This window comes from Cornus florida, unplaced genomic scaffold, assembly GCF_030987335.1.
Source record: "Cornus florida cultivar Cherokee Brave unplaced genomic scaffold, ASM3098733v1 CherokeeBrave_3.0.0_Hap2_Chr11, whole genome shotgun sequence".
Taxonomy (NCBI): domain Eukaryota; kingdom Viridiplantae; phylum Streptophyta; class Magnoliopsida; order Cornales; family Cornaceae; genus Cornus; species Cornus florida.
The window spans coordinates 79,611,744-79,630,601 of NW_026775581.1; the positions used below are offsets into that span (position 1 = coordinate 79,611,744).

The 18,858-nt window shown below is 36.2% G+C and overlaps 1 protein-coding gene across 1 annotated transcript; it reads right to left on the bottom strand.

Annotated features, from left to right (window-relative positions):
- Window positions 1–161: 161 nt before the first annotated feature.
- Window positions 162–9,445, bottom strand: LOC132282701 (pentatricopeptide repeat-containing protein At4g32450, mitochondrial-like). Its single transcript, XM_059784453.1, has 2 exons — window positions 6,619–9,445; window positions 162–934 (listed from the first exon to the last, which is right to left on the bottom strand). The coding sequence occupies exon 1, from the start codon at window positions 9,246–9,248 to the stop codon at window positions 6,636–6,638; it is 2,613 nt and encodes an 870-aa protein (XP_059640436.1). The 5' UTR covers window positions 9,249–9,445; the 3' UTR covers window positions 162–934; window positions 6,619–6,635.
- Between the last annotated feature and the right edge of the window lie 9,413 nt (window positions 9,446–18,858).

Consider the following 18,858-nt stretch of genomic DNA (forward strand, 5'->3'; position numbering starts at 1 on the left):
CCTCCCATTTGGAAAGGAAAAATCATACATCCGGACCACCCCGGGTTAAAACAAACACTATTCTTTCTACCCCAAATATTGAGATGGGAATTGAAGTTTTGACAAATCAGTGAGTAGGTTCGTCACTGAAGTTCACAGTCAATCAATTGAAAACACTAAGCTCAAGGTTAGAATTTGTCAGATAAAAGATAAATCAAGTTATACCCTTGGTCACAGCTCCAACATTTTTTCTGATCCCACCAAACAGGCATTACAATCTTTCTTGTTGCACTTAATTTCAAGGAGTAGACATTGCAAAGGAAATTACAATGATAATAGTATAGATCTACTTCTTGAAAAACAATTATTAAATTTAATTCAACTGGATGTATATATTAGAAAAGTGAAAGTTAACAAGAGATCAATCAAAACATACTACTCCAAAGAATGATCAACTCATGCTTCTGAAGCCGGCTACGCACCATATTTGTAGAGTTCTCATCATCAATTAATGCATCAAAGACCCTTTAAAGATTTGAACATAGTGAAACCTAATTGCTTCCTAAAAATGACCCATATCTCCATTAGTTTCCCAGTTGAGCAAGCTTGATGATCTGTCCTTCAGAAAAAACCAATATTGAGACTTTAATGTATCTTCTGCAAATTAAAACCCAATTTACCACCCAGAAGAATAATACCAAGAACATAGATGGAATGCCAATCGGAAATTTAGATTCCAAGCCAGAATACTTTTAGTAATAATATCCAGCAATCAGGAAGCTGAAAAACTGCTATTTAGTTGAGTTGTTTAATCCACTACTTTGCTTACTGAGAATACCATTCATTCGTACTCATTGAGATGGTGGCAAGGATTCCCCATACAGAATCACCATCAGCTGCTAAATTCAGAGGGGATCGTCTAGTCACGTTGCTTTGGTTGTCACTTGTCTCCTCACTGCAGAATTGTAGAGTGATTTAGAAACCCAATTGTCATTGAAAACAAAGCGAAATCCTAATTATGAAGTATACAAGACACAATCAATTTGGCCACCCTCAGCGAAGCACAACTAGATTAACTGAAGGAACTAGGAAGCAGTATAAGTATATGAAATATATATATTTTTGGACAAGTATATGAAATAAAATGGATTTTCAAACCATCACCACTTCACTAAACACAAACCCCGCAGATGGGCCATGGACATGATATACGTCTGTAGTTGGCCGTCTCTTTTTATTTTATTTTTGGTAAGCAAGTGAGGATTTTATTGTTCAAGCTACCATTACAAGATCAAGGAGATATGTAACTCCACAATACAGAGTAAAATCAGAGAATTCTCAAAAAAATTCAAGCATACATCTAAAAGAAGAAAAACAAGAGAACAAATGAATCGAGAGAATGTCTGATTAAAAAAGAAACAAGAAAGCCCTTAAATCTCTTCACTGTGCTGGAGCACCATCCAGGATCAGCTTTACCCATATGATAAGCAATCAAGCAAGACCATGGATAATCAGATCGAGCCATGTCATAATCAGTCAGCATGGTAGCACCAATAAGAACTGAATTTACATCCCTTGGAGCAAAAAATTGAAGTATGCACATCCCAACAAACATTCTTAGTATACAGCTGACGAAACAACGCTATAAACCATTGAGTTTGAACCAGAATAGAGAACAGATCCATCATGGCAGCAAACAGAACTAGCCAATTCAGAGCATATAATTCATTTATTGAATAATACCATCAGGAAGCTTCCAAGACAGTTGGATATGCCTATTAACTGAATTGTTAGTAACCCCTCTCGGGCTTGATAATCGGAATCTAACAGTCTTCTATAATTCAAATGACAATAAGAGGGTCTCTTGTAGAATCAGAAAATAGTCTATAATTCCTCTCATTCCTTACATGACACACAGTAGAAGATAGAACTAGCTTGCATAAAGTAGAAGCTATGAGGAGTCTTTGAAAGCTGCACTAGCCCAGTTAATCCAAGAAACCCAGGAATTAAAGAGAACATGAATGCCACACTTAGATTTGATGAACTTCAAACTCTATAAGAGAATGGACAATCAAAAAATAAATGATTGTGATCCTTTGAACCATGATGATATAGAGCTCAATTGACATTAGAAAAACAGCCATGACTGAAAAGTATATCTTTGGTAGGAAGTTTGAACTCAATAGCAAAATAAAGGCCGAAACGGTATCTTGGAACAGAGGCTTTAGACCACAGAAGGTGATACCAAATAATTTAGCTGAAAATGAACCAGTAGGAGAGAGAGTCCACGAAATGGTATCAGAAACATTACTTGGACTATCATGATGAGACAATAGGCCAACCAGGTTTAGACCAAGAATTATTAGAAATAATATCAGCAACCTTGGCAATTCTAGGAAGACCAGAGTCATAAATGATCCTTTAACCAAATTGAGACAAGATTGGTCCAGATTGCAGCCAATATCAAACCAAAGAGATGTGCCCTGATCATCACACACTGTATGCCTTAAGCATGGCCTAACAGTTTCACTAAGTTGCAACAACTTTCTCCAGAACCATGAGCAATTAGGAGGAACCTTAACATCCCATATACTTACTGTTTAGAATGTACCGATGAACCCATTGCACCCATAAGGAGGAAGAAGAAGGTTGCATGAGGAGCCAAAAGTATTTAGCCATAACAGCTTTATTCCATAGAAAAATATTTTTGAGGCCTAATCCACCTTCTTGGATATCACAGACAACTGTACTCCAAGCCAAAGATTAATAACTTTTTTGGGAAGAACAAAATGGCTAGACCAGTAAACTTAGATCAGTAATCTTTGCAGCAATTTTATCAACAAGAGTTCTACAATCAATAACCCTCAATCAACTCCCAGGTATCTAAAAGGAAAGGTTCCCAAAGGGAACCCAAAGCATCAGGAAACAGGAAATAGCAGCTTGGTTAGAAGCAAAAACATTAGAGAAGTAAATATTACTTTTGGAAGAATTGGGATGCATATACGAGAAACTAGAAAATATATTGAGGACCGTACGAAGAGTGAAAGTAGAATCATAATCTCCATGGCAAACTAGAACATCAGCATTAGCAAAACAAAGATGTAAGGCAAGTTTGTTTGCATCTCCAGTGATATTTGAAAGGGTTATTAGAAACAAGGTGGTTGATTGTAAGAGAGAGTAATTCCATGGATATAATGAAATAGGGACACCTTAACTTAGGCCGCTGGCACCAGTAAAATAACCCTCGAGACCCATTGACGCTGATATAAAACTTAGGAGAAGTAATACATACTTTAATCCAATCACAGAATTGAGTAGGAAAGGCCACCTGATTGAATAAAATGCTTTTTGAAGATCTACTTTAATAGCACATCTAGAGGGATCAGAATTTTTGTGATGGTTTCTGAATAATTTTTGAACAAGAAGAAATTATCTCTTATATTTCTATTATGGATGAAAGCAGCTTGAGAGTTAGAAATAAGGGAAGCAAGGACTACCTTAAGCCTATTAGCCAAATTTTTTGAAATACACTTATCAAGTGTATTAAAACATGAAATAGGCCTAAAGTCCTTTAGCATGGTAGGATTATCAATATAGCCTGATACTAGAGGCCTGGGGCTCATGACAACTGTGTGAAAGTAAACATTTTCCATGGCATCACCAGACGTTAGTTTGGACATGGAAGAGATTGCATGAATAGACATCACTAGACTGACTAGAGATGAAAATTTGCATACAATATCAAAAGAGGATAAATCGGGTCTACAAAATTGATTGTTCCCTATGCCAGAAGTTAGTGGTATATATAAGGTGCTTAACATGACACTTCAAGTAGCCAAGTGCTTTTTATGAGTTCCAGTTGCATGGTGCCAAACATGGTTTCCAAATTACCCAGGCAACTGCAATCAATGGACCCAGGGTTATCAAAGGCCCAATGCACACTAAGGTGCTAGAGATCCTTTGGAGCCTAGGCGCAAGAAGAGGCGCGCAATTGAAAAATTAAATTACTATTAAAGCATATTCAGATTCCATATTAAAGGAGCAAATGTTGTCAAATACGCACCTGGGCACAGAACAGGCACAAGTGTTGCGCCTGGAGCCCAGGCACGCCTTTAACAACACTGAATGGACCTACTTTCCATAAGTCCCTGGGCAGTCAAGTTAATCATCCTTTAAATCGACTACTTCATTCATGTTTCTGGACCTACTGTTTTTCAATTAACAACATTCAGAGTTTGTACAATGTGAAAGATTACCAATATATATATATATATATATATATATATATATATATATATATATATTATGCCTTAGGAGAATAGTAAATTTATTTATTTATTATTTTTTAGTATTAACTAATGACACAAAACATGTTCAAGGTAGTCCATTGTAAAATCTCTACCTGACTCCTACATGGTCTACTAGAAAGAGAGAGAACACCCTCTTGGTTGCTGAACCATGGTATAAATAGTTTTCTCAAACACAATACTATTCAATATTCTATATTAAGGGTATTTCAAAGAATTTCTTAAACGCAGGGGCATAAGAAAGATTTTACAATTAATATAAATTAAAAGGTCTCACTTCAGATGAAACTTCTAAAAATTGGGATAACTAACGTGACTAGGTGCGCCAGTGGGAGAGAACAAAACATTTTTTTTATATGATTTGAGTTTTTTATTTTTATTTTTTATTTTGGTAAGTAATAATGCTTTGACATAAGCCATTAGTTTCTAATTTGTTTGAGAGACTAGAATTGTATCCATATTTGTATACTCGAAAATAATTTTTTTTAAGTTGTACTAGCCAGTCAGAAAGGGTTTAGGCATTACCCACTCACATGGGCAAGTCAACAAGCTAGGCAGTAGTTGGGCTGTTCACAGGAGTGCTAAACAGAGCATATAGAATGAAGGTGATGGCTTACAAGAGCTCAACTTCATAAATCTTTAGCAGGGCTTGTCACCTTTTAAGACTAGCCACTTAGGCTCAATTAGAAGTTTGGAAACAGATGCAAAATAATAGCCTCCCTATTTAAGTAGACAAACTATTACTGTGAAGATTGTTACGTTTTTTGAGTCCTGTGAAGATTGTTACATTTTTCCAAAACCGCATTTAAATAAATGACTGTCACTTTGAAGGAAGTACTCAACATTTGGGATTGTATCTCTTCATAAAGATGGAAGAGCTAACATGATCTCTCTAATCTTATCTAATGCCAGCCCATAGCACCACCATTCCATTTCATTCCTTCCAACCTTCTTTTTGTACATTTAAATACAATACAGAAGACAAGTCAACCTTGGACTCTACATTTATATTCAACAGCGTGGGAATCTGTTTGTTTTATTTTCTTGTTACATTCTTTATAATTTAGATAATATAATTATGTTTCCTCTGTTTCTGATATGCTTTGTTTATTATTTAGTACTTCGTTTATTTTCTGATAAGCTTGGAATGATATGCTTAAGAGCTACCGATCGCAGAATCAATATTTACATAGCCAGCATTTACACTTAATTGCATGCCTTCACCAGTCTATTCAACCATTTACACTTCAATTTAAATCTGAATCTGAATGCATTCAGTTTTGACCAACCAAAGATTTAGTAGTTCTAAATAATGAAGAACATCTCTTTTCTGTTGATACATGGCAAACCATGCTCAAAACTCAAATTTCACAAAATTCATCTAATCAAACACTATTTACTATTAAATTGAAAACCTACTATTAAAGTTTCTTCAATCAAATCATCTTCTTCACCCAAGTATTATTTTGTTTTCTCATACCAAAATGCTAAACGGACCACATATATCTTAAAAAATAATAACTGAGGTTTTCCTTCTGATAATTTTTAAAATCTGTGGAGGAAAACATCAAAATTGTGATAACTTGAAAGAGAAAATAACTGTAATGGACATAATACTTGTCTTCCTCAGTTCTTCATTTACCATCAGCAGTTATGTCTGTTTCCAAAATAGTGAAAACAGAAACATACCCCACTACCCCACCAAGACTTGGGTTTGTTTCCAACTCCCTAATTTTTCATTTACAGATTATAGTACTTGTAATTGACACCATGATAAACACAAAGTGTTCGATCACTCTCCATTTGAATAAATGCTTCCGATAAGAATTCTCGAGTCAATGCTTCAGAAAACTTGGTTGGTAACTCCAAGATTGCGACATTAGTGACTTTATTATACTTGCATCTAGATTCCCCTTACTAAGGACCAATGAAGTCACACAAATTCTTTACAAAGCGTCCAAGATATTGGTAAGAACTTGAAAAATATTTTCTGTACCACTTAAATTGTCTAGACAACAATCAAGCACATCTAAATTTGAAACCATATGAAACTAAACCATACGAATAACTTTGAATTTAAAAAAAATCACACTTGATGAGCACACAATGATAAACTCAACTGAAAAAAACATAGGAAGAAAGAGAAGGAAAGCCAATCCACAACAATATAAAACTTATATTGTCAAAATACATATAGATCAAAATTAACCGTTAAATCACAAAAATTATGGTGAATTTCACATAAGTTTTATTTATTTTTTCCAATCATCTGATAAATAGTACCTCAAAATTGATCACTTTTTTTTTTTTTCAATAATATGATAAATAGTACCTCAAAATTGATCACTATCACCAGTAATCACGGCAAGAGCATAGCCCGTCTTTGAAATGGTGAAACCTTTTAGCATCTCGAATAATGAGTTCCCTGCCAACCAGCTTTGAGATGATCTTGAGTGCACTATGACAATCACCACAAACACGAAGATTCTTGATTATCCGAATTTGTGAACGAGCTGAGCTACTAATGAGACCTTGAGCAACAGCAAGCCTCTCGCTATGTGCAAGAAGCGCCTCCTCCTTACCTTCTTGGTCTATGTCATGGAGCACAAATCTAGTCTCTGGCACATAACCAGCCTCTTTCATCTGTCCCTTCATCCCCCTAAGCAGTGCATAGATCTTGTCTGAATCAGGGTGAGATTTATCTCCTGCCCTATATTCATGGATCTTACTCCTAATCTCTAGAAGATTTTTACCTGCCAGTTTCTTCTTCTCCTTCTCCTTTGCAAGGTTTGAAGCTTTATCTGTTATGAGGCCTGCCTTTGATTGCTTGTTCAAACGAGAAGGGTCTAGGATCTCAACAAGCTCAGCACAACGATCTCCAAGTTTGATGTTGCCATGAACTCTAGATAAATTCATCAAGGTTTCCCAGACATCCACACTTGGCTCTATTGGCATATTTTCAATGAACTCTACAGCTTCATCCAAATACCCTGTACTTCCCAGCATGTCCACTACACTCGCATAATGCTCCATGGAAGGAACAATGCCATAATTCTTGCTCATTGATTCAAAGTGCAACATTCCCTCGTTGATATCACCCAGGGCACTGCAAGCAGAGAAAACCGCAATAAATATTTGACCATCAGGTTTCAGTCCTGTTTCCTTAAATTGAGTGAACAAGTCAATGGCATCCTCTCCTTGACCATGCCTAACAAGCCAAGTGATCATGGTATCCCAAGAAGTCAAATTGCGCTGCTGCATTTTTTGGAACACCATATATGCATCATCCATGGAACCACATTCTGCATACATCTCCACGATCTTATTGCAAGTGTGGACTTGGAGAGGAGACACTGATCTCATGAGATGCTCATGAATAAATTTTGCCTCTTGCAGAGCTTTAGCTTCCCCACAGGCCTTCATCAATGTCAAATATCGGGGTAAATCCACTGGGATGTGTTGCTTCTCTAGTAATTTCAAAAGTTCCACAGCTTCCTTCACTTTGCCCTCCTTAGAGAAGCCATCCAACTCCTCAATAGTGCGAATATATTGGCCACTTTCAGTGGCTTCAGCAGATTCTCCATTAGGTTTAGACTTACTTGACAAATGAGGACCAACCACCCCATTCTGAGAATCATACGAATTCTGCTGATATTGTCCAGCATTAGCATTAAAATTTCCAATTGGGTTCTGTTGATATTCTCCAACATTTTCCCTCGAAAACCCATCTGGACTCCGCATTACTCCATTAAATCCACATGAGCTTTGCTGGTAATGTTGTGCTTCGGTGTTGCCCGTGTGGTAATTACTTGGCATTTGTTGAGTTTTTTCAGGGTATCCCATGTAGTAGTTGCCAGGGTTTTGCTGTGCGGCTCCAGTATTACAAGTGTAATAGTTACTTGGATACTGCTGAGGCACTCCAGTGCTATGTCCGTAATAATTACTTGGATTATGTTGAAATTGTCCAGTACTTTGTCCATAATGCTCGTTTATGGTTCCCTGAAACTTTGAGATGCTCTGTCCATAAAACCCATTTGCATTCTGCTGAATTTTTTCTTGGCCTTCTCTGTTAGACCCATATGGATGCGGCTGCAAATTTCCTCCAGATAACCCATTTGGAGTTTGCTGTACTGGCCTCGTACCATAATAACCATTAATATTGCTACTCTTCTCAATTGGATTTTGCTGATCACTAGTGTAATAGTTACCATTTTCCCCAATTGGCTTCTGCTGAAATTCATTTCTAGCGTTTTGCTTAGAAAAATTTCCACTTTGTCCAACAGGGTTCTGCTGTGATTCATTTCTAAGGTTTTGCCAATGAACCCCACTAGCGTTTTGCCTCAACCCAGTTGAATTTCCTCCATAAAACCCATTTGCATTCTGCTGAATTTTTTCTTGGCCTTCTCTGTTAGACCCATATGGATGCGGCTGCAAATTTCCTCCAGATAACCCATTTGGAGTTTGCTGATCGTTAGTGTAATAGTTACCATTTTCCCCAATTGGCTTCTGCTGAGATTCATTTCTAGGGTTTTGCTTAGAAAAATTCCCACTTTGTCCAACAGGGTTCTGCTGTAATTCATTTCTAAGGTTATGCCCATGAACCCCACTAGCGTTTTGCCTCAACCCCGTTGAATGTCCTCCATAAAACCCATCTGGGTTTTGCTGAGAATTCATACTATTTTTTCTGTAACCCCAATCTTGACCATGCCCATTTGGTTTCTTTTCAGATTCTATATGATTTTGCTGTTCAGCGTAAAACCCACTAGGGTTTTGTTGATATTCTAAATGATTTTCTCCATTGAACCCATCAGGAGTTTGAAAATATGATCTTTCAGTTGCAGTACTGAGATTATTCGCAAAAGCAATGAATTTATTGAAATCCAAAGAATTGCGCGAATTGCGTACCTTGGATAAAGTTGTGAGAGTGTTGATGCTGAGAAGCGTAACCCTTTTGCCGGACATTGGTGGGTCGTACTCGTCCTCAAATGAACGTTTCAAATACTATTTTGGCAGAAATACGTAGGAAAAAGAAGGAAAGGGGAAGATGCAGAGGAAGAAATAGAGAGAGAGAGAGGCGGTGGCAGTGTGGAGCAACCTATCTACTGCTCCAGCAACGTTAAACCCTCAATCGTAGCACATCACCCGTATATACCCTAAGGTTATGTTTGGTACGGTGGCAAAGAAAAGAATAATAACAGTAATTACGAGAGAAAGAGAAAGAGAAAGAGAAAGAAAAAGGAAATGGAAATGGAAATGGAAATGGAAATGGAAAGGTAATTTTAATTCCTAACCGTATTTGATTGATTAATGAAAAAATAATAATAATAATAATCGTGTTTGGAAAAAGAATGAAAAATAAATTATTTTCGTAAATTTATTATTATATCTTTTTATATTTTAAAAAATAAATTTATTGGCTTCAAAATTTATAGGCCCGTGAATGATGGGCCACCAGAAAAACAAATATATTTTTTGGGCAAATAATTTCAGCCTTTCTAATCGCCTCTGTCTCTATTCTCGTTCTCAACTCTGAACTTGCCCTCTCTCTTACCAACTGCAAACTACAAAATCTATAAGAATCAGAAGTTCAAAACCCATATATTTCAGAACCAATAGCGAAGTAGTTAGGTCTGACGGCTTCCATAAGCGGTGAGGAGGTTTGATCAGCCACAAAATTTAATTAGCTCCATCCATGTAACTATTTCTCATGCTTGATTCATCGCCGGATTGAAATTCGCGGCCCACTCGCCGTCACGCGCGTAGATCTAACGTGTCTTTCGCATGCACACGCGCCTCTTTTTCTCTGACGACTACAATTCTGCCCTCAGCATCAACTCTTGGCCGTCTAGCACCAGACCCAGAACTAGTGTGGCCTCCGTTCCTCTCCTCGACGCAAAGGTTGCGGTGAATTTTGGCGCCCTAAAATCAAGGGTAAATTTGGTATTACATTAGTCTCTCCTACTCTCTATAATACCCCTAATTTTAAAAGGATAATCTCGGTATTTAATTAATTATTTAAGTGCATTTTTAAATTCATTATTTGATTATTTAGTATTTATTTAATTATTTAATTGTTTAATTGATGATTTGCTTATATGTTTATTTTTAATTAAGTGGTTAAATGTAATTTTGCTTTAATTGAATCATCTGTTATTTAATGATGTGTAGTTTAATTGGTAGAATTTAAAGATTTATTTTATTTTAAAATTTATTTAAGGATGGGCTTGGATAGTATGGATTACTTGGATAAGAGATTAAATGGGTACGGTTAATACCCATGGATGGTTATACATATGTATATATATATGGGTATATATGTATATAAGGTTAATTTAATTATTAATTATTAATAATGGACGTTGTGGGATAGCAGACTTAGAGATATTTATCTTAATTATATTTTTTTTTCCTTCTCTTAGTATAATTCGAATTAGGTTAGATTAGTATTGCCTATAAATATATCGTTATATTGTCTGTCTAGGGTAAAAACCCTATTCACGATCAGTGAGGTTTAAGAGAAAAATAGAGAGAACCAGTTTGGGTTTCGGCCATAGATTAAAGGTCGGACCAAGGAGGAGGGAAATGATTGCTTGGGGGTTAAACTAAAGTAGTAGGAGGCGTACGGCAGTCAAGGATCTCCAGAAAATTTAGGAAGACGGCATTGAAATTTCAACCCAAAATCTCAAAGGCAGGTTCTATATCTAACTCTCTCCCTTAGGTTTCATGTTCTTTACATTCCTAAACAATTCCAGGAGAAATTGAATGTTAAGTTCATCTTTGATGCATGTTAAACTTGATTAAATTTATCTTCCATGCATATTAAACTTAGTTAAAACAATATGTTTGTTAATGATGTTTGAATTGTTGAATCTTGAGTTTTCTTGCAAAAATATTAGTTTTAATTAATGTTATCAAAGCATAATGGATTTAAATATTGTTTCTGGAATACACTGAGACTTAGTACTGACCAATAGGGACCTTAGAATGGAGGAATAAGGTAACTGGAAGTCGCTAGAGGTGAAACAGATAATAAAACAGGGGAAGCGTGATACCCCCGGATTTTCGGATGCGGGTTGGCCAGGCCCACGCCCGATTACCCGAGGATATCAAACCAATTAGTAATAATCGAACACAGAATACAATTAAGGAAACAGGAATAAATAATTGCTGAAAAGAAACTAGAATAATAATCCAAAAATCTCAGAATAAAATTTTATTAATAAAGAATTATTCTAGATATATTTAACTTCTCCACTTCTATTACAACTCGGGAATCCATCTAGTGGACCCCTAAAAATCTCACTGAACTCAAAAGACTGGAAATGAAACCCAAGTCTAATACATGAAATAAAATCCTGGTCATCGGTGAAGTGAATGATTGTATCTGCTCAGCACGATCCAGCTCTAAGTCTGGAACTAACGAACACCTGTAAAAATAAGAGTGGGTCAGGCCCACATGCAAATTCTTCTCTAACTACAATCCAAACAGTGACTCGATACGCAGATACACCCTAGATATCTCAACAATAGCTATCTAGTCCATACATATAGATATATCCACACTAAGGGACATTCACTGGACTACAGTAGGGGTCTTAACCTGAATAGAAGGCAATATGCGAAAACGCACCCAAAGGTGGGCATGAGTACCTAGACCTAACAGGGTACACCTCAACCTACTATAGCCAGCTACGCATCCATTGCATATACGCACCCTAACCAATGAGTCTGAGACTCAAGCTCATCTCGTGGTACCATAAACATATATTTAAAATCCATTCATATCCATCCATAGGAAATCCAATAAGTCGTTCAGCTTATTCAGCTGCACAGACTTAAATATAAGGAGAATTATGTTTTTATAATTCGAACCCTTAATCTAAAATAGGTAGAACTGAGTTATTTTGAATCAGTCTGTCCCTAGTATGCCACCGTCCCATACCGGTGCATACAATCCACAAAATCCATATAATTGATTGAACAGGTAAAACTGTTCCCTAATTAAAATCCATAAGGTAGGAATGAGTGTTTTGAGCTAAACCATACCTAGTATGTTACCGTCCTATACTGGTACATACAATCCTCTATATCCATGTAAATTACAACATATAAATAATAAGCAAGTAATTTACAGTCCAAAACCAATTATTCATATCATTGCAGAATAGTTTATACAATGCCACAACAATTACAGTTCAAAACCATAATCCAATTAATTGTAGAATAATATATAAGATTCCACAATTAACATCCAACCCATGTAAATTACAACACATAATTAACAGTTTAGCAATTTACAATCCAAAACCATCCCAAATACTTGCAGGAGACTATTTATAGTTTCAGCAATTTAAATCCAAGAGTTAAACCATGTATTTGCAGGAAACGGTTTAAAGGTTCAACAACTAGCATCCAAAGCATGCGTAGATCACATCTAATATATCAATGACTCTATCATGCATTACAAATAATTTTTATAATCATAGTATAGTCCAATCAATTGCTAAACTAATCTAGGCAATTTAGTTCCTTTCGTCCGATAACAGCGTACTAAATTGTATACTCGTATTCTGTTTCATCTTTTAGCACGGAGCCATACACTATGCCACAAGTCCAATTGGTTAATTAAAATACTTCACCATGCATATAAAACAAACTTTAATAACTTACTAAATCCCATAACAATTACTGAAATTTAATTAAGCAATTTATTTCTCTTCCATCCGCTAACAGCATAGAAAATTCCTTAATTTATACTGTTTGTCCCATTGACTTAGAGGTCAACTTTAATCAACTTAAGGTCTTAATTACACCCAAAATAAATTTCTTAATACCTCTGTGTAGACCCAGACCCATCCAAACAGTTCCCATGCTCCAACAGTTACAAACAGATCGTAAAAAAAAAATTCAGAAAACCACTATTTGAAAGAGCCTGCTCTAAATTCCAAGAGCAGGCTCTCTTTGAGCCTGGAGCCGGCTCTATGGACTTTAGAGCCGGCTCAATGAGTGTGGGAGCCGGCTCCCACTTCCATGGACCCGGCTCTCGCCTCATTTGAGAGCTTCCAGTCCCCATTTGCTCCGTCCTCGTCCTTCTGCTTCTTCTCCGGCCTATGTCCACCCTTCAGTTGATTTCTAAAACTTATCCTAAGGTCTTATTAGTACCAAAACAGACTCCCAATGGTTTTAGAACAACAATTTGAAATCAAATACAGAGATTTAACTAAGCAATTTACTAGCATGCTTAAAGAGAAAAACTGGAACAGACAAGAACGAATTTATTTCAGACCAATTTCTCAGACAACAGATAATGAAATTTGACATATAATAATCATGCAAGATCCATTTAAGACTCAACAAATTCCCTAGAGTCTAAAATTACAACCGGACTAACAAGCTTTTCCAACAAAACTGAAAACAGATATGTACGAATTCTGTAATAGATTCGATTACAACCCAAACAGATTATCAATATAACATACAATTAACTTGTAAGTCTTAGTTTATAATTTATTTAACCCTAGAGACTACCTAGGTGCACAAAACACAAGCCAAAGGGAAGGAGAAAGTAGAAGAACTTGCCTGTAACTTTGGTCTCAAAACTGTGTTGTCGTCTTCCTAATTTCCGGCAACCACTGACCACCTTCAAGCCTCCTATGGTTTTGGTTTAATCCACCACAACTCTCCCTTGGCCCTCTCTGTTCTCCTTCTAAGTTTTGTTATGTTTTTCTCTCATTCAGTTCTCTCCAAACTCTCTGTATTTTCACTGTGCCGTGAATAGGGTTATCAAACCCTAGGGACGTATAAGTTATATACTTATAACTAACTCCAAATCCTAAGTCAATAAAAAACCCTAAACGTAAATCCTAATTAATTATGTCGGCAAGCCCATAAAAATACTAAAACCCTAAAAGATAATTCATACACTTAATTTAATTAAACAGTTACGTCCATGCAAGAAAATAATTAATAATACAATTAAAGTCAGCATAGCAACCAAAAATACAATTAATTTAATTAAAATATACTTAACCAAATAAGGCAATTCCAATACAAAACTAACAGTTTAAAACAAATAAACCAATTAAACATTTAAGCAACTAGTCAGATAAAAATGCAATAAAGATAATTGAAATTCCAATTTTATCCTTTTTAAAACTAGGGGTATCACAGGAAGAGTCGACTCCCTTTTGAAGGCGGCTCTGTGATATCCCTCGATTCTAAAGCCACGGGTGATCAAGTCCAAGCACAGATTCGAGGGATTCCAAACAATCAATATGTAAACAAGTAGGAATAAAACTGAAATAAGAATAAATTAATAATACGCTGAAAGAAAACTAAAATAAGAATCCTTAAACTTGAAATAATAAATCAATATAATTTAAAACCGTACAACTCGGGAATCCACCTAGTGGACCCCTAATCCCAAATCCTTGAATAAAATTACAGTATTAAAATCCAAAACCAAAATAGAAAGGAAATCCTATGTAACCGGAAGAGTGAGTGTCTGTATTTGCATCAACACGATCAATCTCTAAGCCTGGTACTGGCGAATACCTGAAAAAATAGGAGTGGGTCAGGCCCACATGCAAGTTCTAATCTACTACAATCCGTACATAAACTCGATACGCAGATACATCCTAGATAGCTCGGCAATATCTACAATAGTCCATATATATATACACACTATAGGATGCTCACTAGCCTATAACATAGTTCAACCTGGGTAGATGCTGACATATAAAACACGTTTTTCAGCGGCCAAGTACCTAGACTTACCAGGGAACATTAGCTATATCTAGCTACTTAACCTTTGCAATATACGCATCTTAACCGTGATCAGGAGACTCAAGCTCGTATCACGGTACCATAAATATATATATAAATTCCTTCCTAATGTAGAAAGATAAAACAAACATCCGTTATGTCATTCAACTGTTTTAGTTGACAAGACATGTATCCATGTAGGAGTTAACTATTTTAGCTAATCCATTTCGTATGCATGAAGGGGTAGGACTTAGCTTTTTGATCTAATCCATCCCTGATATGTCACCGTCCCATACCAGTACATATAATGCAAATAATTGACAAATGATGCACATTCATTAGAACATCAAACACATCCAGAAACCAGCATAATAGAAATCAGATATTATTAAGATCCTATCATGCATCCAGTATATGATTAAACCTTAAATCATTCCTTTAAATTGTTAAAGTAATGATAAACAACTTAAATTATCCAATTCCATACAATTGATTGAACATAAATTTTAACAGTTCATCAATTAACATCCATAGCACAATATAATGACAGGTAGAGTTATAACTGTGCACATTATACTAGACTGCCAAAAATACCTCCATACTAGTCCAGTTCGTTTGCTAAAACAAAACTAGTAATCACAACCTACATCATCCTGGACAGCATGCCAAGTAATGCTTAAATTACATGATGTCCCTTTAATCCTCACTATAGATCATGTGTCTGATATAACGACACTCAAAAATCTACTCGGAGTACATCTTATGAAACCCCAAAAGTATTCCCATACAAGTCCATTTAGTTCGCTAAAATAAAGTTAGCAACTAAAACTCCTACAACTCCTGTCGGCATGCAACCTATCAATTAAAATTACATGACGACCCTAACCATAGCATAAACAACCCTCTTGGAACTGAAACATGTCATTTATATCATTGGTATAAATTCCTAACACTTACCTTTATAGCAGTTCATTTAATTTGCTAGCTAACCAACGATTCCAGTTCTCCTTCCTTCTTGACAGTATTGAACATTCTTATTTTAAAATTTATGTTGTCCATTCCCATGACCTGAATTAATACATCTTAGGTCTTAAACATGCTCTGTACACCATTTAAGAACCCCCATGAAACTCCAAAATTACCCATTTGCCCCTGAAGTATAAAAAATTACCAGAAATACCCCCGGAGGGGTTTCTGTTCAAAAGAGCAGGCTCCCCCCCGTGGGAGCTGGCTCTTCATCTTCCAGAGCCGGCTCTCCCTTATGGAGAGCCGGCTCTACCTTCTTGGGAGCCGGCTCCGTCATTTAGGGAGCCGGCTCTCTTCCCCTGAGAGCCGTCTCTGCTCCATTGCTTCGTCTCTGCTTCGTCCGGTTGCCGTCTGTGCTTCCGGCAAAGTCCAGTGTTCTATTCCAGACCTTTTTAAGATTATTAAGGTTCCATTAATGCTCTTAAACCCCTAGAGACTCCTCCCATCCCAATGTGAACCAATTGACAAACAAAACTTAAACTACGCACACAGTTTATGCAAGAATAAGTTTAAACTTTAAAACGCAGAACAGATTTCAGAAAACATCAAGCATGAATAAAGTCTGTTTTTTAAAAGTTTAATTAAGTTCCTGGAGTCTATATAAGATGCACAGAACACAAGTTTACAGGAGAGGAATAGACTAAAACTTACCTTAAGATTCCGGTTTGAAACCTTCACCGCCATCTCTAAGTTTCAAAATTTCCAAGACTGCATTCCACCTCTGACCACCATTCCAGTCCTCTGTTGTTTCTTAATTCCATCCAGAAACAACCCCTCTGTTCTTCCCCTATTCTTCCTCCTTTAGCCTCACAGCTTCTCCCTCAAGTCTCTCTCTGTTCCTCTCTTCTCTAGTTACGGGGAAAAGGGTTTTTCAAACCCTTGCAGACATACAACATATATATATATATATATATATATATATCTGCCCTATCAACCCTAATCCTAATCCCAGTCTAACCATATGTCGGCTAATTAATCCCTATAGAAGAAAAACCCTAATCCTACGACCATACAAAAAGAATCCATACCAACTAAGTCATTTTAAAACACACGTCATTAATCCAAGTAAATCACAATTATTTTAATTAATTAAAGTAAATCACAATTACACAGCTAAAAATACAACCAACATACAATTACAATTAAATAACTTAGTTAAAGAAAAACCAATACAATAATAAAAAAATAATAATAATTTAAATAACCACTTTCAAACAAATAATAAATAAAACAAAACACTTAAGTCACATAATTAAATCAATTAAACAAAATTAAATCCTCATTTTACCCTTTTGAAAACTAGGGGTATTACAGGCTCCCCTTTGAAAAGGGGCGGCTCCCCCTTGTAAAGAGGCGGCTCCCCCTTGTGGGGAGTCGGCTCTACTTAATGGGGAGGTGGCTCCCTTTGAGGGAGAGGCGGCTCCCCTTCTGTTTGGTGTTTTGACGAGTTTTTTTTTTTTGCTACAGTGCTTGGCTTTGGGGTTCCAGAGTGAATTAAGAACTTATGTGAAGGATGAAAATGATTTCTAGGGTGTATATTAATCTCCCAAAATGTGTATTAATGCATAATGAATCACATAGTGCTAATAGATTGAATAATATGAAATTCTTAAATAAATTTGCATTATGTTATTGGATAGCGATGGTTTAAATTGCTTATAATTGTTTTAACAATTTTCTGTGAATGATTATACAGTTTTAATCATGTATTGACGGCATAATATGGTCATGTTATTTCATATATTTTTATTATGCTTGTTTGGATTTAATTGATGTTTAGACTTATTATTTATTTAATCAATTAGTGGATTTATGGATTATATGCACCGGTATGGGACGATAGCATATCAGGGATAGATTAGCTCAAGAGGCTAAGTCCTACCTACTCTGGAATAAGGGAGCGGATTAATTATAAAAGTTAACTCCTACTTATATTCATGTCAGGTCAACAAATAGTTGAATGACATTACCTTGGTTTTGGATGGATTTTAAATATATAATTATGTTACCTCGACATGAGCTTGAGTCTTAGGGTCGACGGTCAGGGAGCGTATATGCAGGGGATGCATAGCTAGCTATGATGGTTAGAGGTGTACCCTATTAGGTCTAGGTACTCATGCCCATTTCAGGTGCGTTTTGCATGTTGCCTACTAGTCAGGTTGAGACCGCCTTATAGTCCAGTGAGTGTCCCTTAGTGTGGATATATATATTTACGGATTATATAGTTATTGTTGAGTTGTTTAGGATGTACATGCGTATCGGGTCTCTGTTTGGATTGTAGTTGTTGGGGGAGAAATTCACGCGGTCCGATACGATACCATTTTGCTGTAAAGAAGAGAATTAAAGATCGATGAATATTGACGGCACCTGTGTGGTGCCTACCAAGAGCTTTCCGACGATCAAGTCAGTCCTTAGAGGTCTAAAAGAAAGACAGGAATTTAATAATCATTTTTTGTTATACCTTTATTGACTGGTAGGATCTCATTTTTATAGTCGCTCTCCCTCAGTTCATTTGCGGGATCAGAGGAGATCCGCTTGTGCGAGATCAGAGGAGATTCGTTTGTTACCAGATTTGTCGGGGATATGATTTACCCTTTAACTTCCTCAAATTGTGCCAAGGTTATCCTTACCATGTTGAACCACGTCATCTTTTATTATTCTTGATAATGAAATATTATCATTCTTATGCAATGGAAATATTATCGTTCGAAAGTCGAAGAGGTCTGGCGGCTGGTCAACACTTAGTTGCCTCTATCGTTAGGTCAAGGTAGGTTATGTTTAT

Excerpts from the sequence above, each read along its gene's own strand:
- LOC132282701 (XM_059784453.1), bottom strand. The coding sequence starts at position 9,248 with ATGTCCGGCAAAAGGGTTACGCTTCTCAGCATCAACACTCTCACAACT.